Source organism: Apodemus sylvaticus, chromosome 22 (assembly GCF_947179515.1).
Source record: "Apodemus sylvaticus chromosome 22, mApoSyl1.1, whole genome shotgun sequence".
In the NCBI taxonomy this organism is placed as follows: domain Eukaryota; kingdom Metazoa; phylum Chordata; class Mammalia; order Rodentia; family Muridae; genus Apodemus; species Apodemus sylvaticus.
Window position 1 is genome coordinate 311,364 of NC_067493.1, and position 22,576 is coordinate 333,939.

A 22,576-nucleotide genomic window follows, 5' to 3' on the forward strand; every position below is an offset into this window, starting at 1 on the left:
TGTAAAATTAAATAAAGCTGAAATTGAAATGCGGTATCATTTTTAGATTTATTTATTTATTTTATGTTTTTGAAGACACTGTCGATGTCTTCAGACATACCAGAAGCGGCATTAGATCCCCTTACAGATGGCTGTGAGCCACCATGTGGTTGCAGGGAATTGAACTCAGGACCTCTGGAAGATCAGTCAGTGCTCTTAACCACTGAGCCATCTCTCCAGCCCAAAATACAATATTTTTTTATTAGTTTCCATTTTCCTTCCTCAAGGGAGTTGGTGGAGAATCAGACAACCTTCTAATCATGTTGGGGCCATTCTTCAGGGTTTTGTTTTTTTGGTTTATGCCCTGGTTCCCCTTATCCTCTTCTTCCACTGACCGAGTTGTCTGAGCTCAGGCTGGTCTTGACAAAGAGAGTGACTTCCCTGACCTTGGCTAGGCAGAGCAGGCACTCCCTTCCTCTCTTTGTTGGCAGATGCTCAGCTCTAGCACATCAGCATATGCTGGGCTTAGCTTGTACTTTCCCAGCTCCAGCCCTGAAATAACCATTTCTCTGAGATGCTGTGGTTATTTTAATAGGAAGTGCATTTGAAAAACAAGATCTGGGTACTAGAGTGCTCATGGTTACTATACTGTTGCTTATAGGCCTTGTGGCCAAGAAGTTCATGGTCACACTCATATGCATGGGCATATACATACATACACACAGATATATGTATAAACTTATTTCTATATCTGTTAAAATATTGAAGGCCAAAATGGTGCCTCCAATTTTAATCTACCACCAAGGACTTAGTCTATCTTTCCTTCAGTGAGATCCCAGTTTCTGCTATCCCAACTGTATTCATTCATTTGTTCAAACTTAAACTCCACACATCAGCCACTGTGAGCAAGTTCACAGTGATTCACGTTTGATACTTTTGGATTTCCTTTGCCCTGAAACTAAGGACAAATAGCTAAAGTACTATTTTCATGGGTTACATGGGTTAGTTCAGCTGTCCATCTGAAATATAACTGAGCCCATACTATTTCCACGTATATCCTTTTGTGGGTTCCCTCACCTATTCCTGATGGTTTCTTTCTGTTTATTTTTGGAGTACATAAAATATTTACATAGTTCCAAAGGTCAAGAGACGGAATAAGGTTTTCGCTATTGCTTAAACTTATCAGTGTCGATTGCATTTTGAATAAAGGTAAATAGCACAAAGCTATGGTAAATATCACTGAGTGAGAAACAAAGCCCTCTGGCTTTCTGTAACTAAATCTTTTTATGTCCCTGACCCCATGCCCACCCTCTACCCTGCCTTGGAAATAACACTTTCTTGAGTATAATGGCAGAGTTATCAGTTCTCTCTCCTCTTTCTTAATTCTTCAGCAATCAAATATAGAGGCTGTAAAATCAGGGATCCAAGGTAAAATTCCTGCAAACCAGTTGGTGGAGGTGTGGCTGAAGCTGATAGATGAAGTCATAGAAGACATGAGGTACAGTAATCGGCCTCCTATCTCCTCATCCCAGCATGCCCTGAATTCTTAGACTGTAAGTGCTTCTCGAATCTTGTCAAGTTTTTCTCTGGAAAGGAAAGGAAAGGAAAGGAAAGGAAAGGAAAGGAAAGGAAAGGAAAGGATGGAAGGAAGGAAGGAAGGAAGGAAGGAAGGAAGGAAGGAAGGAAGGAAGGAAGGAAGAGAAATGCATTTGGGCATTGTTTTGGGCTCCTTGAAAGTCCCACCCCACGCCAGAAGAAGTTTCTGAATCACACAGAAAACCTCCATTCTCTGGTTTGGTGCCAAGTCTAAAGTAGCCCAGGGAGGCCCAGGCTGGATTCTGAGAATCTGGCCCAGCAGTCTGAGGCAAAGGGTAGGGGATTGAAGAGAAGGAGGAGAGATAGCCTGAGCTACCCTCCTGAAGAAGGACTTCTGACATCCACAGAAAGATAGGATCATGGCTTCCACAACTCAGGACAATGTTCCTAATTCATGTCTTTAGAAATAGCTTGTTTGTGCTGTAGTTGTTGTTACTAAGTGTTTCAAGCACTCTGCGCTCCTTACGAAATACTTAACACTAAAACAGGAGTAGCAGATAGTTAGAACAGCCCCTAAACAAGGAAGACATGCAAATTCATTATATACTAAGAAACAGAGAAGAAACAACAACAGCAAAAACAATAACAACACTAACACACACACATGCACACACACACACACACACACAAACACAAACACTCCAAGCTAAGTTAGACAAAGCCAGGACACAGGCTTAGCAAGAGGACATTTCATAGCTGTGACTTGAAGTAACTCAGATCTGTTGGCATTTAAATTTCAAAAGGGAAAGGGACTCATTCCAACCTCATTTTAAATGTTGCCTAATAATAAAGCAGCGGACAAGGAAGGTCAAAAAGAAAAGAGAATGGAGTACTCTGCTTTGTGGAAGCAGACATTTCCCCTTCTAGGGTAAGGCCCTTAGTCCCCCCTGTCCAGTTGCGCCTCCTAGTGGTTCATTCCCATCATTGGCGAACAGCTAAAATCAAAGAGTCACTGGCTTTGTGAGCATTCAAAGCTCCCACTGACAGACTTAGGCATCCTAAGGAGTGACCTCTTAATTACAGATAAGACTTGAAGTCTTGAAAGGTAATTTCCATGTGCAAATTGATGCAAAAATGCCTCTGTTGAAATTTTAATATTTTCTGGAAGCTCTAAAGAAAAGCAACAATATTAACGTTCAGTCCTTTAAATGTAGCTGTGATTATAATATTCTCTCAAAACTATGCACAGCATTGTCGGGTATCTGATTCATGTTTGCAAGGAATTCCCTTAAGAAAGAAGACAAGGAACCAATGCCTTTAGAGATAACTTTATCTGATTTATAGTTCCATTAGAGCTATGCGGTGAATCTTCTAATCCATATAGTCTCATAAGATGTTACAAATTAAATAGTGATAAATATATGACCAAAACCCAGGAATATTAATAGTCCATGGTAAAGTTGATATTCATATTCTTGTAGTGACATTGCTAAGTTTATTGAGAGGTCAGTTTATGAGAGTGTAGAATGATGTCATGAAGAAACCATAATCCATATATCAAATGTCTATGAGAAACAAAAAGTCAAACAGTGTGAATGCAATGTGTGGGAAGAGCTTTCATTCAATCTTCTTTTAGTTACTTTGAGCAGCTGCTCAGTGCTGGAAAGTTTTTCCTGAAACACTTCCAGACTATTCCTTGACTGTTCAGTAAAAAGCAAAAATAAAACACTAAGTGGGTTCCTCCAACCACTATGGCTTTTCTTGGGGCTTAAAATGAAGAGGTGCCTGTGCAAGAATCAATTTCTAAGACCAACTTGGAAGCAGGGTTAGTCAGAGTACAAAAAGGGGTTGTAAGAGAGGTGAAAAGCTTTCCAGCTTTGACTGTGATTGGTATTAGGAAAGAATTGAGAGGTAATTAATTTTAGATGATCAATAAATGTCCTGACTGGCCATTTCTCAGATCTGCACACTATACAATCAAGGATCTGGATCAAATATTGAACTTAAGTTAAACCAAATTATTGTAGTTACCCTAGTTCAACCAAAAGAGGATATCCAGATATCCTGATGTGGCCCTCTCTAAAAGGACTATTATTTCATAGCTTTAAAATGCTCTGTCTGAAAGAAAAACTATCAGTAAACTTTATATGCTCTAATACAAGATCCTAGACTCTGGACAAGTGGCCATAAAGCCAGTTACATTTTGCAGTTATATTGGGAATATAATTACAACATTTCTTTCCTGCCTTCCATGATTACAGAATAATGATACCTAAAGCCTAATGCTGGGGAGAAGAAAAGTAGATGGTGCTTCAGTTCCCAGGCTTGGAGTCTGAGGTTGAGACCATGAAGGAGAGAGAAGATGAAGAAAGAAGACTGTGCCATGGGGCAGGTGGATTGGCCAGGAGGACTGGCCTGGTGTATGAGCAGTTTAGGTAGAACATGGAAAATGATATCTCACAGCTATTAACAGGAACTATACAAAATAGTCTGTCCAACTGCAATTGTTTAAATCTTATTATAAATACCAAGTCCTTTGTGCTCTATTTGGTACCTTTTTGATTCAAGTGTGGTAATAAATAAATAAATAATATTTACCACATCAAGGTGGCTTTAATTATCATTTCTGTCCAATGATTGAAAGGGAATGGAAAATTACGATGGCATAGGCTACACATTAGTCCTTGTTCATGTTCTTTCTAGAAAATGTCACAATGTACTTTCAATCATCTTTTTTTTTTCTTTAAGAAGACAACAGGGAAGGATTGTTCCTGTAAGCTGTTATTAGATGTGGAAGTTGAAAGGCAGCCTGCTGCTCCCTGTGGTAGTGCATGTCTAAATCCTCAGAACTCAACAGGCACAAGAGGAAAATCACAAGGCCAAGACCCAGCTCAGCTATCTTATGAATTTGACATCCAGTACAGGGTTCATACCTGACACCAGTCTGTCTGTCTGTAGGCAATTAATTCTTTGATTATCAGTTGGGTTCTGTGAATATCAAAGTTTCTATTTCCTTTGTTAGTATCCAACTGAAAGTCTAAAACAACCCACAACTTGAAAAAGTATCCAATCTCTGATTCTGACAGTTGTCTGGCTGCATTAGAGATATGTCTTACACTGAATCTGCTGTTTCAGAAAGCTCAGGGCATCATTCTCTGGAATAAGGTTGTCAAAAGAGGTCTGAGATTATAGGGTCTCATAAGAATATATTTCTCCGTGTTACTATAGTGTGAAAGCCACTAGACCTAGAAAAACCAAAAGGGAGTAAAATGGTGAACTAAGATAAACTGAGAAATATTTCCTACCTGATTCTTTATGGTCTCCTTATGTCCCCAGGTTACACCACCATGGTCAGTAAGAGGAAAATATAAAAAACTATATAAAATAAAATAAAAAACAAAAATAAAAAATATAAAAATTCACAGTATACTAGCTTTGGACTAGCCAGCTCCTGTCTTTGGGGATGGACAAACAAATGTAGTAGAATCCTCACCATTCAAGAATTATGTTAAGCAGGAAAATTCATTAACTTCACAGTGGCACAATTGCCACTCCTGGGAAGCTAGGCTCACAGATGCCTACTCAAGGAATTTTCACATCACCTTTCCATGACTCACTGAGCCTTTCCCAGGACCACAACTTCCTCACTGGTTTACAGTGAGATGGAAAGACAGCTTCCTTCGTCCTCTCTCTCACTTCTCTAAGCTCCCCATTCTCACTCAAAAGTACACACCTCCTCCATCTTTTTTTTTTATAATGTTTTCTTTTTTTTTTTTTTTAATATTTATTTATTTACTATATGTAAGTACACTGTAGGTGCCAGATCTCTTTATGGATGGTTGTGAGCCACCATGTGGTTGCTGGGATTCGAACTCATGACCTTTGGAAGAGCAGTCAGTGCTCTTACCCGCTGAGCCATCTCTCCAGCCCCACCTCCTCCATCTTGCAGGCATAAATATGGGTGAACTCTCTAGGGACTAATTGAAAGCCCTGAGAGCAGTGGGTGTTGTGACATCACTAGAGACATCACAGGGGATGCCCAGAGCTTTCCCAGATTCACTAGACTGTTCAGACAAGGGATTGTTTATATCATGGGGAACAGGCTTTTTTTCCTGTTAATGCTGTTCCTCTACTGAACAGAAGCTGAGGTGCCCATCCCGGGAGACTCTCCTGGGACACAAATGTTGATCCCCTCCATTTCAAAAGCCAGAGGTCTTAGCCACTGAGATTTCTCAGTGTCAGAACAATGGGAAAGTGCTGTATTTTATTTCCAAATGTGTTAACTGTGCAGAACTGGGACAGGATGGAGAGAAGAGCCAGTCCATCACGTTGTTAGCAGAAGACTTGAGATGTCCACTTTCTTCCTAGGCTTTGGCCGCATGAACTTGTTAGAAGGCAGTTCCAGGGTCACCTTCAGCATGTGGAGATTCAGGACGGGAGGGACCTTCTCAGGACGGTCTTGCTTGGAGATGATGCCTCTGGACAGGGATCAAGAAAAAAAGATGACTCAGATCTGACACTGTGACTGAGAGATGAAAACAAAAGGTATAGTATATTCTCTGTATTCCATACGTCAGGCTGTGAGAGACTCATCTCACCAGACACTCCCTACTGGATGTACATCCAAATTTGTCAAAAAATGTCCTAATTCTCCATTTCCCAAACAGCTCTCATTTGTCCCTCATCCACTTCCAACATATTGTATAAATAAATTAACCACAGTATACCACACTCAGCTGCTTCCAAATGTGGTCTAAATGCCTCAAATCTAACAATTCCCCATTACTCTATGCAGATCACAGCTCCTATTATCCAGGAGATGAGTGTTTTCTGGAGAGAGATAATGACCACCAGACTGAGCATGGACAGTGAAGTCTAGCCTGGTCTCTGGAGTCCTTCGTTGCATGGGAAGGATATAGTTGCAAAGCGCTATGTGGCCATATTGTTTTAAATTTCATATTCTCATGGAAAAGACTTTTTTGGCCTTGATTGTTAAAATCCTAATTATGATCTCAAAATTAATCATTTTAATATCAAAAATGTTGTTTTCAGTAGACACAGTCATAAAATTAATTTTATTGAAAACACTTGACCGTAGAGGAACCATGTCCAGATAAGCACCATGATACACTTATATAATATGGCCATATGGTGGGATGGTGTCCTGTTTTCAGTGGATGTGTATGTCTTCTCTTCACCTGCCCCAATGTTTTGGAATTGTTAATTAAAAATACACACATTGTCTTATTTTTTATTATGCCATAAACTGTATAATCTGTTAGTATCTTTAAACTTTTTTGCATCTAACATACTTTCTCCTAAAATTGAAGATTTGCATTGAATATATTTCTAATTAAATTGAAGAAATATATACATAAATGTTAAAATTGAAGATTTTCTGGGAATATTATATAGATAATATAGAAGACATAGAAAACATTTCTTAACTAAATAAAGGGGTAATTAGATACATTTTCTGATAAAATTGTTGATTTACATATCAAATATTTCTAAAAATATTGAACAAATATAGAGAAAAAAGTGTTGAAAAAGAAGAATGTGTTGTCAAATGACAGTGGTAAAATAGAAAACATAACAAATATATCTTCACTAATTGACCAGCACATAGAAATACTTTCTGAATACTTGAAGTTTTTTTTTTTTTTTCTTTTGGCTTTTTCCAGACAGGGTTTCTCTGTGTAGCCCTGGCTGTCCTGGAATTCACTCTGTAGACGAGGCTGGCCTTGAAATCAGAATTCCGCCTACCTCTGCTTCCCAAGTGCTGGCATTAAAGGCATGCATCACCACCACCTGGCAATAATTGAATATTTTGATGGAAAATATTCTTGATAAAATTGAAGAAATGTATAGAAAAAGCATTAAAGTTGTAGAATTTCACAAAACATTGATACAGAAAAAATTGTAGAAAAATTAAGCATTTCTAAAATTATTCAAGTTGTAAGAAATATTTCCTCCTAAAATTGAAAAGTTGCATAGATACTATTTTTGATATAATTGAAGAAATTTATAGAAAAGGGTATTAAAGTTGAAGAATTTGTTGTAAAATAATAATAATACAATAGCAAACATAGAAAATTAATAAATCTTTGCTAATTGACCAAGCACATTGAAAATAAATTTGTAGATTTGTGATTCAATATATTTCTGACAAATTTGAAGAAATATATACAAAAAATGTGTTAAAATGGAAAATTTTCATGGAAAATAATACAGGTAAAATGGTAGACATTAAACATTTCTGAATTAATTATGTGGTAAGTAGAATCGTTTTCTGGTAAAATAGAAGAGTTACACAGAAAATATTTCTGATTAAATTAAAGACATATATAGGAAATGTGATCACATTAAAGACTTTGTTGGAAAATAATAAAGGTATAATAGTAAGCATGTATTAAATGTGTTAAAATTGAATTTGTTGGTAAGGGGTTAGGGTTGGGCTGTGCAGTTTCTTTATGTAGAAAATCCCTTGCTTGAGAGCTGCGAAATACACTCAGATTCAAACTGTCTCTGTGTGTGTGTTTCTGTGTGTCACCACGGAATCCTTACCTCAGCCCCAGGCGGGCGCCATGTTGGCATCCTTGTCTGTCTCCTGGCAACCGCTGGTGCCACCACTGAAGTCACCCCGCCCGCACCCTGGGTCCTTCCCTCTCAGCCCTGGGCAGGCGCCAAGTAAGTGTCCCTGTCTGTCACCCAGGGAATGCTGTCCCCGCCTCTGCTGTGACTTTTTGGCCTGCCCCCGCACTCCCCTCCCCCCCCTCCTTCCATCTCAGCCCAGGGCAGTGCCTTGTTAGCTTCCCTGTCCATCACTAGGCAACCACTGGCCCTGCTGCTGACGTCACGCTGGGACCTCCCTGCGTCCAGTCTCCTGGAGTGGTGTCATTTCCTGTCTTTCATTTTCATGAATAAAAGTGGGCCTGGAGTTTGAACATGCTTGTAGGTCTTGGCAGAGGCAGGAGGGACGCGAGCAAGCACTTTCAGCGCCTGCTGGGATTGCCCAGCTTCCCAGCCACTGTGGAATGTCCGGGTGGGACCGCATTCACATGCACATTCAAATGAATCTAGTGTTCCATGCTGCAGGTGTCTGTGAGCCCTGGAGTAACTGTGCTATCTTCCTGTCATCTCTGCAAATGTGTCTTACCACTGGTCTTACCATGTTCCCCATCATCCTGAAGCAGCTGGTCTGATAGAAAGATGGAATGGCCTTTTGAAGACACAGTTACAGCGCCATTTAGGTGGCAATAGCATGGAGGGCTGGGGCAGAGTTCTTCAGAAGGCAGTATATGCTTTGAATCAATGACCAATATATGGTAGTTTCTCCCATAGCCAGGATCCACGGGTCCAGGAATCAAGTGGTGGAAAAGGGAATAGTTCCACTCACTATCACTCCTAGTGACCCTCTAGGAAAATTTTTGCTTCCTGTCTCCACAACTTTAGATTCTGCTGGCCTAGAAGTTTTTTTTCCAGAGGAAGGAGTGTTCCTAACAGGAGTCACAAAAAACATTCCATTGAACTGGAAGCTCAGACTTCTCCCTGACCGTTTTGGGCTTCTAATGCCCTTTAACCAACTGGCTAAGAAAGGACAAACAGTGTTAGGAATGGTGATAGATCCAGATTACCATGGGGACATTGGATTGCCTCTCCACAATGGAGGTAAGCAGGATTATGTCTGGAGTGCAGGAGATCCCCTAGGGCGTCTCTTAGTACTACCATGTCCTGTGATTAAAGTCAATGGGAAACTACAACTTAACCCAAGCAGGATGACAAAGGACACAGACCCATCAGGAATGAAGGTATGGGTCCATCCTCCAGGAAAAGAACCAAGACCCGCTGAGGTGCTTGGTGAAGGTGAAGGAAATACAGAATGGGTAGCAGAGGAAGGTAATTATAATTACCAGCTAAGGCTATGTAACCAGATGCAGAAACAAGGATTATAAGTAATATGAATGCTTCTATTTTATTTTGTTAAGGATACATTTGTCTTTCTTCCAATCCCTTTAACATCAATTGGCATTGAAACATTAAAAGAATGTTCCCAAGGGACATTTCCCCATTGTAAATTTACAAATGTGTTTGCGATTGTAGGAGGAATAGATAAATCATGTTAGTCTTATTCACAATCTTCTTATCGTTTCATGTGGACATGAGATATTATTTGTGTCAAGTTGACAAGGGGTGGATTGTAGTGGCTATTCCTGGTTGTCAACTTGACTATATCTGGAAGGAACTACAGTCTAGAATTGGAAGGCTCACCTATGATCCTAATTTGAAGGCTCAGAGACATAAGTTTCTGACCTGGATCTTGGTATGGAGATCTTGAAGCATAGTAACTAAGACAAGGAGATCTTCGAGTTCAAGATCATTTGGGATTAAAGGCATGGATGCACACTCCTTTATTCTGGGACACACCCTCTGCTGGAGACCCCCATGCCAATAATATGGGCTACACCCTCTGTTGGAGACCTACAGCCTTTAATCTGGGCTACACCATCTACTGGAGATATATAAGGACACTGGAAGAAGGAAGATTCTCTCTCACTCTTCCTTGCCTGCTTGCCTCGTGGAACTGAGCAACTGCTAGATCCTTGGACTTCCATCCACAGCTGCTGCTGACCATTGTTGGGGAGTTGGACTATAGACTGTAAGTCATCGACAAATTCCCTAACTATATAAGACTATCCATACGTTCTGTGACTCTATAGAACCCAAACTAATACACAAATTTTTGTGAATATGTTTTCAAGGAAGCATATATTTCCTTTAGAGTGATATTAATATGATGCTTTCTGTTGTACACATGTATGTGACATTTAAGAGGCAGTACCTTTTGATGATTCTCATGTGAACTTCACTGAGGAAGAGAGTGGAATTTGCTGGATCTTTCCCAGAAGAAACTCTACAAAGGTGTGATGTTGGAAACTTACTTGAACCTCAAAGCTGTAGGTAAGACTGTTATTTTCTAAAGGAAAAAATGTTTCTTGGTTATTGATGATGTTCTACTATTTTAATTGTGAATTATGAAGAATGAACTGAAAAATTCAGTTTCAGTGAATATTCACTGTAACATTTACAGTGCAGTGAAAATTCACAGTACCTTGAATTTTAACTAATTTCCAATAGTATATCAATCATTTTCTTGTACTGTGTTTTAGGCTATAATTGGGAAGACCATAATCTTGAAGAACATTGTCAAAGTAGAAGAAGACCTGAAAGGTAATTTTCATGTGCAAACTGTTACATATTTGCCTGTGAGAAAATTTTAATATCTTCTGGAATCTCCACCAAAAATCAAGGGTGTGAAATAACAGTCCTTTAAGTGTAGCTATGATTATAATCTGATTACAAAACCAGGTACCTCAAGGTCCGATATTTGATTAATGTTTCCATTTGATATGTAGCTCCATTAGTGCTATGCTGTGTACCTGCCAATATGTATAGTCTCATAGTACTTAGATATTACACACTGAGTAGTGATAATTTTATATCCTAAACATTTTAATAATCAAATAGTCCATAGTAAAATTGGTGATGCTCATATTCTTGTCTGTCATATTGTTCAGTTTGGTGAGAGGGCTTTTTATGAGAATCAGGAATGTTGTTGTGGAGAAACATTAATCTATATTGCACATATTATGAGAAAAATATTCAAACAGTATGAATGCAATGTGTACTCCTTTCACTTGACTTTCATTTTTTATTAGGTATATCATGTGTCACAATGGATGAAAACCATGTAAGCATAGGGATATGAAAGAAACAACATAAGATTTTTGTTCTGAAATGATGAGAAGATATGTAGTATTATGCCTTTGATAGACATTAGGAATATGATAGACATTTGCAATTAATTGGCCTTCTAGTTTTATGGGTAACGTTCCCAAACTCATAGCGTAGAACAACTTTATGGGTACTAGGACATTGGAAATTCTTCCGTGTATCCTGGTTCAAAGTTAAAAAACTTGTATTCACAATCCAGGAAAAATTATGAAAGCAATCAGTGTTATAAAGATCAGAGTTGGTCAAACTTTCTTCAGAATGCTGAGATATATCATATAAAATTCCCATATAAAATGAGGATGTCATAAATATAAGCCATGTTATAACCATCACAGGTGTCTTGAACAACTCATAATGAGACAGAACACCATGATCATACAAAGTGCTAAAACTTTAAGATCTGTTCCTTCTTTACCATTAGACAAAATTGTAAACTTAATTCAAACTGATTACCTGATTGATCAGAGTAATGATTATGGTAATGATTTCTCTTATGCTAATTATCTTTGCAGGCATGTAAGAAGTCATAATGGAGAGAAAATCTATGAGTGCAATCAATGTGGTAAAGCCTTTGCAAGACCCAGTCAACTCCAAAGACATAGAGTCACATATTCTTGAAAGTGTTCTTCAGTTCAGGAATTGCCTTTGGGAAATAATTGGTTCACTTATGCATAAGAGCATATCATCTTCAAATAAATATAATTTTACATACTCCTTTCTGATTCATATTGCTTTGATCCCCTTCAGTTATATTTCTCTAGTTAAACTAGTATAGAATAGTTTCATATCAGATCAGACTTTCCCAGACTGAAATGACCTTATTACACACTATGGAGTCTAGCTTCTCTATGAAGTAGCTAAACATAGCCAATCTTGACAGCTTTCTTTCAGCCATCCTCTATGACGGCCAATCTATGAATGGCCAAATTCCAAGCCATATGCCTTCATTGAATCAGCCCTGTAAATTTGTAGAAGATAAATGGGATCCCAGACCTGCAAGTCATTGGTAGAGTATTTGGATGGCATGTACAATGCCCTAGGAGTGTATGCATAGAGACTTAAATCACTCTAGCCCCCAGTCTCCTCACAAGACCTACCAGGATTTCCATCATATGTGTGTGTGTGTGTGTGTGTGTGTGTGTGTGTGTGTGTATAAAATATATGTAGATGAATATATAGATATATTTTTATGAAGACCAAAACTTAGATTAAGAGCTTGTAAAACTCCTTGGATCAAATGATCAAATGATCAGGTAAAGGAATGGTTGAGTTGTAAGAACACATCCAGAGCAGAGGAAGGAATCCATGAAGACCAAAAAAAAAAAAGGGGGGGGGGAAATAAGCTCATTTCCAAGACCATTAACAATACATATACTCATTTCACCAAAAGAAGGAAGCATGTCCAGCTATCACTGACTGACAAGGGTAATGAGAAAACCACAAAACCTGTGTAGGGGCTAAATATTCTCAAGATAGAACAGGAGACCTAAAGGGAGAATATTCTCTATTCATGTTCCATGAGATGCACTTAGCAGTAGAAGCATTTCTTCTTCTTGAGCTTTTATTGGTTCTTCGCCGTTTCTTTATTCTCATTCTCTAATCTCTGCAGATGCGATATTACCTGCTCCTGACCTAGCTTCAGCTTCTCATAGAAGCAATATGTCCTGTGGTAGGATGTTTCCCTAGGAGTGTAGATTCTCATGAATACTGGCCTAAAATATCACATCAGCACAGGGTGGTCCTCTATTCATGTTCCATAAGAATCAGCTCTGTAAACCCTATCTAAATCCAGAGCTGACATTTATATATATATATATATATATATATATATAAAATCATGGCTCATGAGGCTGACAAGACCATGAAGGGAGGGACAAGAGTCTCTTTCACATTTACCAAAACATAGTCTAAAAGCCAAAATGTTGTCTTATGGGCAAGATGCAGAAGGGATAAAATAAGGGCTACAGAATCTGCAGTTCAAAACAAAGGCAGAAACAACCATCCACAACTAACTGGTGGGCTCCATGAGATGCACTTAGCAGTAGAAGCATTTCTTCTTCTTGAGCTTTTATTGGTTCTTCGCCGTTTCTTTATTCTCATTCTCTAATCTCTGCAGATGTGATATTACCTGCTCCTGACCTAGCTTCAGCTTCTCATAGAAGCAATATGTCCTGTGGTAGGATGTTTCCCTAGGAGTGTAGATTCTCATGACCACTGGCCTAAAATATCACATCAGCACAGGGTGGTCCTCAAAGAACACACACCATGGGGTGTGATATCCTGGATCATGTGTACTGTCAAATTATGGTGATTATAAAGCATGATTTCCTGACACTAGGCAGACAAAGGCTCTGTATCTAACTGTAGGATGCCCTGGATGCGTGTGGTAACTAAGTAGGATTTGGGGATCCAGTCCATCCCTCTCTGCTCTCAGGAGCAAAATCAGTCAGAAACTGCAAGTTAATGTAGGGATTAGCACCAAAAAGAAGACAACTTTATACACTCCAAAGGGTTTCCAAATTTTACCAAGTTACATTCTTCCATGGAGAAGCATTATGGATATGAGATTGGCAATAGTGACATCTTGGAGGTGCACCTACTTAGAACAACAGACCTTAAAAAAATATAAGATGAGCAGGACATTGCAGACCCAAGAACGTCACAATGGGATTTGAAAGAGTGAAGAGCTATAGTTCAAGTGTCCATCAGTGATAAATTCCAGTCAATCTCGCAGCTCATTTCTCTCAGTTGGTATCAGGTGAGTGGTCAGATTCTCCTTTTAATTTTCCTGCTTCTTGATAACAGTTGTTGGTGGAAAGGAGTTTGTGGCATACCCCAGCCTCTGTAGCTAGAGGAACCCATGTGAACTTCCAGAGTGAGAAGGCATAGAGTGTGGACAGATCAGGCTGAGGCCCAACGAAAAGAGAGTGCTTTTGGAATCCAGTGAGACACAAAAGACTTTGGCACAGGCTTAAAATGCCTGCTCTATGGATTTAAGCCTCCCACTATCCTGTAGAGATTTGGTTATCTGATCTGCCAGGTGTTTTGATTGCCTCCCTACACAGGCTAATGGTGACCAAACAGATGGCCTCTCCAGGCTTGTTAACATCTGCACAGGGAAGAACTTAGCTTCCGAGACCACAAATAATACTGATAAAATGATTGACATAGAAAACTTTTGTAAAATAATTAAAGAGGAAGTAGAAACATTTTCTGATAAAATTGAAAATTTACAAGGAAATATTTTGACAAAATTGAAGAAATATATTGAAAGTGTTGAAATAAATCAATTTGTTAGAAAATAATACAGTTAAAAATCAAATACTGAAGAATTACTTTTACTAAATGACCAATCATAGGAAAATTTTCTGATAACTTTGAAGGTTTTGATGGAAAATATGTCTGATAAAATTAAAGAACTCTAGAAAAAGTGTTAAAATTGATTTAAATAGAAAAAATATAGATAAAATGGTAGAAATAGAAAAAAAAAAAAACATTCAGGCTGGAGAGATGGCTCAGCAGTTAAGAGCACTGACTTCTCTTCCAAATTTCCTGAGTACAAATCCTAGAAACCACATGGTGGCTCACAATCATCTGTAAGAAGATCTGACACCCTCTTCTGGAGTGTCTGAAGACAACTACTACAGTGTACTTACATATAATAATAAATAAATCTTTTAAAAAAAAAAGAAAAAAATTCTAAATTAATTAAAGAGTTAAGTAGAATCATTTTGTGATGAAATTGAAGATTTTGATTGGAAATATTTCCAATAAATTTGAAGAAAATATATACAAAATAGTGATAGGATTGAAGATATTCAAGGAAAATTTTATAGATAATATGTTAGACATATTCATTATAGTGGTAAATAGAAATCTTTTCTGATGAAATTGAAGATTTTCATGGAAAATATTGATACAGTTAAAGAAATTTATGGAAACAAGCATTAAAATTGTAGAATTTGTTGGAAAACAATAATTGTAAAGTAACAAAAATACAAAATATCTTTTCTAATTGACCAAGCATATAGAAAAAAATTCTAATAATTAGATTTTAATGGAAAATATTTTTTACAAAATTATTTTTATTAGGCATGTTCTTTATTTATATTTTAAATGATTTCCCCTTTCCTCTTTCCCCCTCCCCAAAAATCCCAAAAGCCAATTCCCCTACCCCAGCTCCCCAATCAACCCTCTCCTGCTTCCCTGTCCTGGTATCCTCTATACTGCAGCATCGAGCCTTTCCAGGACCAGGGATCTTTCCTTCCTTTGATGTCCACCATCTAAAGAAATCTAGAAAAACATTGTTAAAATAGAAGATTTTCATGGAAATAATATAAAAAATGATAAACATAGAAAACATGTCGAAATCAATTAAAAAGTGTAGTAGAAATACTTTCAGATAAAATTGAACATTTTGATGGACAGTATTTTTTACAAATTTGAAAAGTGTTAAGATTGACTATTTTCATGGAAAATAATACAGAACAGTGGTTGATCATTTCTAAACCAATTAAAATGGTAAGTAAAAATATTTTCTGATATAATTTAAGATATTCATGGAACTATCATTGATAAAGTTGAAAAATATATAGAAAAATGTTTTAAAATTATAGGATTTCTTGGAAAACAATAATGGTAAAATCATTAACATACAAAATATATATTTACTAATTGACAAAGCCAGTAGAAAAATCTAATAATATTGAAGATTTTGATAGAAAATATTTCTGTTAAAATCGAGGAACTATAGAAAAATGTGTTAAAATTGAAGATTTTCATGGAAAATTATATAGATAAAATGGTAGACAGAAAACGTTTCAAAACTATTTACAAAATTAAGTAGAAACTTTTTTCATAAAATGGAAGATGTACATCGAATATATTCTGATAAAATTAAAGAAATATATACAAAAATTTCTTAGATTTTCATGGATAATAATACAGATAAAATGGTATACATATTAAGCATTTCTAAAATAATTGAAGTGATCAGTAGAAACATTTCTTAATAAAATTCAATAAATATATTAACAAGTGTTAAAATTGAATAATTTCTTGTAAAATAATAATGGTACAATAGTAACCATGCAAAATATATCTTTACTAATTGATGGGCGGGAGGGCGGGGGACATGCTAATGAGAGCCTGGTTGCTGATTTCATTCTAATGAGGGGAGGGCAGGGCGTGGTCATCCAGGGTGGACTGCTATGCTAATGATGGGACTGGCCTTGCACTTCATAATGAATTGCTATGCTAATTAGGCATCCTATGGTAATGAGCAGTCACATGAAAAATTGGTGTGGCCTGCGTGTAATTGATGGGCTGGACAATGTCACTTACAGGGGCAGGGTCACCCTGCTGTAACAGAGGGGCGTGGTCACAATAGGGTGTCCTCAGCGAGGGGTTGGGTCTGGGTGAAGTCACACCCATCGCAGGAACATCAGTCAGTCCTCCTCAGAGCGGGATCCAGATCGCCTGTCACTCACTTGCTACACCCTGGTCTGTTACTTAATTTTCATCCCCGCCCCAGGCTTTCCGATCAGCCTGGACCCCTGGGTCAGGCCTGGAACTGGATGGGCAGGAAGTGGGGACAGGGAAGGGGCGGGAGGTAAACCAGACTGAGAGTGGGCAGGGCGGAGACTGGACTGAGGATGAAGTCACTGAAGTGACTGACACGGAGGGCGGGACTCAGCGGGTCAGACAGGTAGCTAAATGGATATGAGCGCACAACTTCCGCGTGCAGCCCCGGCCACCTGGAGCTCCCGCTGTGTTCCCAGGATGCCTCGGGGCAGCGGCAGAAACCCCGGAGTCACCAACATCTGTCTGGACTAGGTCCCAAGATGCTCCTGACACATGGGGTGTGCAGGAGATGCGACTTCTGGTTTTGAGCACCTGTGTGGTTCCCTGCTTTCTTTTTCCAGTCTTGACTGACAGGTGATGTCATGCTCCTGCCAGGCCGACCTGTCACTCACATGAGTCCCCACCCACGAGTCCGCCCCTGACCGCCCGGCGTGCCACTGACCCAGTGAATCATCTGACCCTGCGCGAGCATGGAGAGCTTGGAAATACCGTAGTCGGGGAACCTACCATATCCCAAAATTATACGTTAAGAAAAGGGAACCGGCTCAGTCACAGAAACCATAGAGAGGGGCAGGGCCTGCAGGAGGCGTGTTTTGCACTGTGGGCGTGTCTCTGAGAGGCCGAGTCAGGTGGGTCACAGGGCTTCCTGCTTAGGGAGCTTGTCTTAGGGGCGGGGCCTGGGCGTCCCCTGCACATAGCATTAAGGGCTGCTTCCTGTGGTTCCCGCCCACAGTGACAGACATTCGCGCTGACCACTCCACCTCCTCTGTCAGTAACCTCCATTTGCTCTGAGCCCCGCCCACATCCCCTGTCAGTGATGCACACAATGATGCCCAGTCGTGCTGAGCACAGCCCACGTCCCCTGTCCCTGATGCCCACAGTGATGATTATGTATTTATGTATTCATGGTTTCATTCACTTATGCATTTGTGTATTTATGCATTTATGGGACTGTTTAGTTGATATATTTGATCCTGATTTAGTTTTGGTGTCGGATATCTGTCTAGGAAATTGTGCATTTCCTCCAGATTCTCCAGTTGTGTTGAGTATAGGCTTTTGTAGTAGGATCTAATGATTTGTTGAATTTCCTCAGTTTCTGTTGTTATATCTCCCTTTTCATTTCTAAGTTTGTTAATCTGGATACTGTCTCTGTACCCTTTGATTAGTCTCGCTAAGGGTTTATCTATCTTGTTGATTTTCTCAAAGAACCAGCTCCTGGTTTTGTTGATTCTTTGTATGGTTCTCTTTGTTTCTACTTGATTGATTTCAGCCCTGAGTTTGATGATTTCCTGCCTTCTACTCCTCCTGGGTGAAATAGCTTCTTTTTGTTCCAGGGCTTTCAGGTGTGTCATTAAGCTGGTAGTGTATGCTCTCTCCATTTTCTTTTTGGAGGCACTCAGGGCTATGAGTTTTCCTCTTAGCACTGCTTTCATTGTGTCCCATAGATGTGGGTATGTTGTGTCTTCATTTTCATTGTGTTCTAAAGAGTCTCTGATTTCTTTCTTTATTTCTTCCTTGACCAAGGTATCATTGAGTAGAGTATTGTTCAGTTTCCATATGTATGTGGGCTTTCTGTTGTTTTTGTTGCTGTTGAAGACCACTTTTACTCCATAGTGATCTGATAGGAGGCATGGGATTAGTTCGATCTTCTTATATTTGTTGAGGTCTGTCTTGTGACCAATTAATTATATGGTCGATTTTGGAGAAGGTACCATGAGGTGCTGAGTAAAAGGTATATTCTTTTGCTTTAGGATAGAATGTTATATATATTCTACATATATGTCTATGTAGAATATATATAATGTTATCTATATATATATAACATTCTATCCTATATATATCTATATGTAGATGCTCCTGACATATATATATATATATATATATATATATATATATATATATATATAAAATCTAATTCGTCCAAAGCTTCAGTTAGTTTCATTGTGTCCCTGTTTAGTTTCTGATGGGACAGTCGGGTACTCTGATGGGACTATGGAGCATTGTGATTGGACAGTGGGGCATTGGGACAGGGCAAAGTACCAGTATATGAACACAGAATACGACAAATGCATTCAGAAAGGTGTGATATTTCTAAGCTATGAAGACCCATTGGGGATGGCTATTGCCTTAATAGCCTTCTGTTTCTCTGCATTCACAGCTGTGGTACGTTGGGTCTTTGTAAAGCACCATAACACTCCTAATGCGAGGGCCAATAACAGAATCCTCAGCTACCTATTACTCATGTCGCTCATGTTCTGTTTTCTGTGCTCCTTTTTCTGCATTGGCCATCCTAACAGAGTGACCTGTATCTTGCAACAAATCATATCTGGAATTGTATTTACTGTTGCTGTTTCCGCAGTTCTGGCCAAAACAATCACTGTAGTTCTGGCTTTCAAAGTCACAGACACCCTGAAGAAGATTGAGACACATCCTTGTATCTGGGACATCCAACTACATTATTCCCATATGTTCCCGATTCCAATGTATTCTGTGTGCAATATGCCTAGCAGTTTCTCTCTCCCTTTGTTGATATTGATGAACATTCTGAGTATGGCTACATCATCATTGTTTGCAACAAGGGCTCAGTTACTGCATTCTACTGTGTCCTAGGATATTTAGCCTGTCTGGCCCTTGGAAGCTTCACTGTTGCTTTCTTTGCAAGGAATCTGCCTGACACATTCAACGAAGCCAAGTACTTGACCTTCAGCCTGCTAGTGTTCTGCAGTGTCTGGGTCACTTTCCTCCCTGTCTACCATAGCACCAAGGGCAAGGTCATGGTTGCTGTGGAGATCTTCTCCATCTTGGCATCCAGTGCAGGGATGCTTGGATGCATCTTTGTGCCCAAGATCTACATCATTTTAATAAGACCAGACAGAAATTCTATCCAAAAGGTCAGGGAGAAAACATATTTTTGAATAAATAATTTAGGAATTCTGTCAAACATTGGCATATATCAATTATTATATTACAGTTCATGTATCTAGTTTTGAAATCACTCTCACTGGCTCCTCTAGTGATGACTAGAAGTATCATATCTGCCGATCTTGTGAACTTTCTCCATAAAGTCTTCACCCATTCACTTGCTTTGTTTACTCTGGAAGAAATAAAATTCTCAAATCCTTATTACGAATTTATTGATCATTTTGCTGTTTTGGATATTTTTCACCTGGTATCTTCCAAGAAAATTTGATAAGACAGTTGTACTTATGACCTTGTAGAGAAAGTGAGTTCCAGAACAGACATAGCTACAAATACAAACCACCTAACATATCAAATAAACAAATTAACTAAAGAATCTACAAAGTTGAAAACAGATCACAATTTCCAGTAGTGGCACATATATGACAGAGTACTGCATGTTTTTTCACCTATTCTTCAATATATTGGCCATAGTGTGAGGCAGAAAATTTCTTCTTCTGCTCTCAAGTACAAAATATTATGTCGAACAATGTGTAGAAGCTGTGGAACTCAGTGGTTGAATTATGGAATAGCTGGAATAGTCTGACGGATAGGGTGACCCTTAGGAAGACCAACAATCTCAACTACCCCAGACAACCAAGATCTCTCACACACTATGCCACTAACCACGCAGCATAAACCAGCTGATATGAGGCCCTCACATACATGGCATAGGATGGCCTGGTTTGACCTCAGTGAGAGAAGACACATTGACCCCCTGAGAATTGGTAGGACACAGGAATTGGGAAGGTCTGAGAGTTATGAGTCGTGGATATGCTCTTGGAGATGGGAGAGGAGGTATGTGAAGAGGAAGTGTCAGGGGTCAAATAAGCAGGGGGGATAACAACGTAAGTTAAAATAATAAAGACTGAAGAATTAAAATATACAGAATAAAACAAAGAAGATTGTAGATATGTGAATATGCTATTATAATGTAAGTATGGAAGGGATTGTTAAAACTACTGATATAGGCATGTAGCTATTTTTTTCTCAGAGCATGCCCTTGGTGTGCAGTTCTGAGTGAGGTCCTTTACTCAGAAAATTCTGGAAGGATGGAATGGGAGCCACCTGCTCCCAAGACAGTGACATTCCCAAAAAGACAATTGAGTGTTTGTGGTTGTATTAAATCCATAACATTCATCAACTCTGCTCTCATAATTTGATGCAGAATGGATCTAAAATGCATCAACATCAACAAATACTATCACTTCCCTAAGTAAGTCTTCATACAAATATACAAATCTGATCATTAACAACGTCCCTTTAAGAGACACATTCTTAAAGAACCCAGATGCCCCTCAAAGGAGGAATAGATACAGAAAATGTGGTAAATTCACACAATGGAATACTACTCAGCAATTAGAAACAATGAATTCACAAAAATTGTAGGCAAATGGTTTGATCTGGAAAATATCATCCTAAGTGAGGTAACCCAGTCACAAAAGAATACACATGGAATGCAATCTCTGATAAGTGGATATTAAATAGCCCATAAGTCCTGAATACTCAAGGCACAAATTGCATAACAAATGACGCCCATGAAGAAGTATGGAGAAGGTCCTGATTCTGGAAAGGATTGATCTAGCATTGGAGGGGAATATAAGGACAGAGAAAATGGAGGGAGGTGATTGGAGAATGGATGGAGAGAAGAAGATTTATGGGACATATGGGGAGGGGGGATCCCGGAAAGGGGAAATCATTTGGAATGTAAATAAAGAATATAGAAAATAAAAATATTTAAAAAAAGAGAGACACATTCTTCAGTAACATCCACATTCTATTCATTGGAAATTCACGGAAGATGTCACTCCAAAAAGAAAAAAATATATTTATTTAAACTGGAGTTTAAAGGAAGTCTACACAACTTTATTATAGTAACTGATCTCCTCTGAAATTTCATTTATATTATATTCCAACCTTGAATTTTAATAACATTTACTTATTTTTTTCATATTTAATTTTGTGTCCCTAAATATTTTCTAGTCACCATTTAAGTGCAGGAGATGCTAGAGAAAAGAAATTGGCAACAGGTCAACTGGACTGTAGTAGTTGGATGGTGGTATTCAAGATTCAAGGTCTCTGTCTAATTAATGAAGAGGACAAATGATTACTTGTAACATTAAAAATAAACAGATAACGAAATGACCAAAGATTTTATTGATGAGCAAGATACCACATTTTAAAAATTCACATGATTTTATATCTATGAATTTGTGGATAATTTTTTACTCATGATTTATAGATTGTGAGGACTCTTATATTTTATATTTTAATACACACACAGTTGCTGCAATGTAATGAGGTAAATGTTATTGCACAGTTAGTCAAAATTATTAAAATTATGTTGTCAACTACAGAACCAGTAGTACTCAAAAGATCATTTGTTTACAAAAATTGCTCCCTACATAAAAAAGGGAGATTGGTAGATTTATCTTGTAATCATTTATAAAGATATCAATGTCTTTAAAGGACACTTGTGGCCAGCCATGGCTAAGCAGCTATATTCATTAATACTAAATATGATAAAGTGAATCCATCACCAGGATTATATAATAAGTGAGTTATATAACCCTAGGAGGTGTCTGCTAAAAACCATACATTTTCACATAATACTTGCTCAAAATTATTGTGAAATGAATTATAAAATTATTTCTAATAAAAGGAGTCATAATCAACCCTATTTAGAACAATAAATTTAACAAAATTTTAACAAAATGTTTATATT

At 38.3% G+C, this 22,576-nt stretch overlaps 2 protein-coding genes and 1 long non-coding RNA gene across 10 annotated transcripts in view; 2 read left to right on the forward strand and 1 right to left on the reverse strand.

Moving 5' to 3' along the window:
* Positions 1-4,456, forward strand: part of LOC127673181 (uncharacterized) — a 108,619-nt gene extending 104,163 nt beyond the window's left edge. The window contains exons 8-9 of the mRNA XM_052168791.1: positions 1,371-1,477; positions 3,777-4,456. Coding sequence (XP_052024751.1) covers positions 1,371-1,477; positions 3,777-3,798 — 129 coding nt within the window. The 3' untranslated portion in view covers positions 3,799-4,456. The remainder of the gene's footprint in view (positions 1-1,370; positions 1,478-3,776) is intronic.
* The window catches only part of LOC127673362 (zinc finger protein 431-like), a 273,064-nt gene that overhangs the window by 239,951 nt on the left and 10,537 nt on the right, over positions 1-22,576 (reverse strand). The gene's annotated exons all lie outside the window — the stretch shown is intronic.
* Positions 5,331-12,002, forward strand: LOC127673367 (uncharacterized). 3 transcript variants are annotated; one of them, XR_007975140.1, is made up of 5 exons: positions 5,331-6,060; positions 6,311-10,174; positions 10,349-10,476; positions 10,686-10,746; positions 11,823-12,002. It is a non-coding gene; the product is annotated as an uncharacterized LOC127673367 (long non-coding RNA). The 3 variants fall into 3 exon arrangements; XR_007975141.1 differs by having other exon boundaries at positions 7,200-10,174; XR_007975142.1 differs by having other exon boundaries at positions 5,353-6,060; positions 10,034-10,174.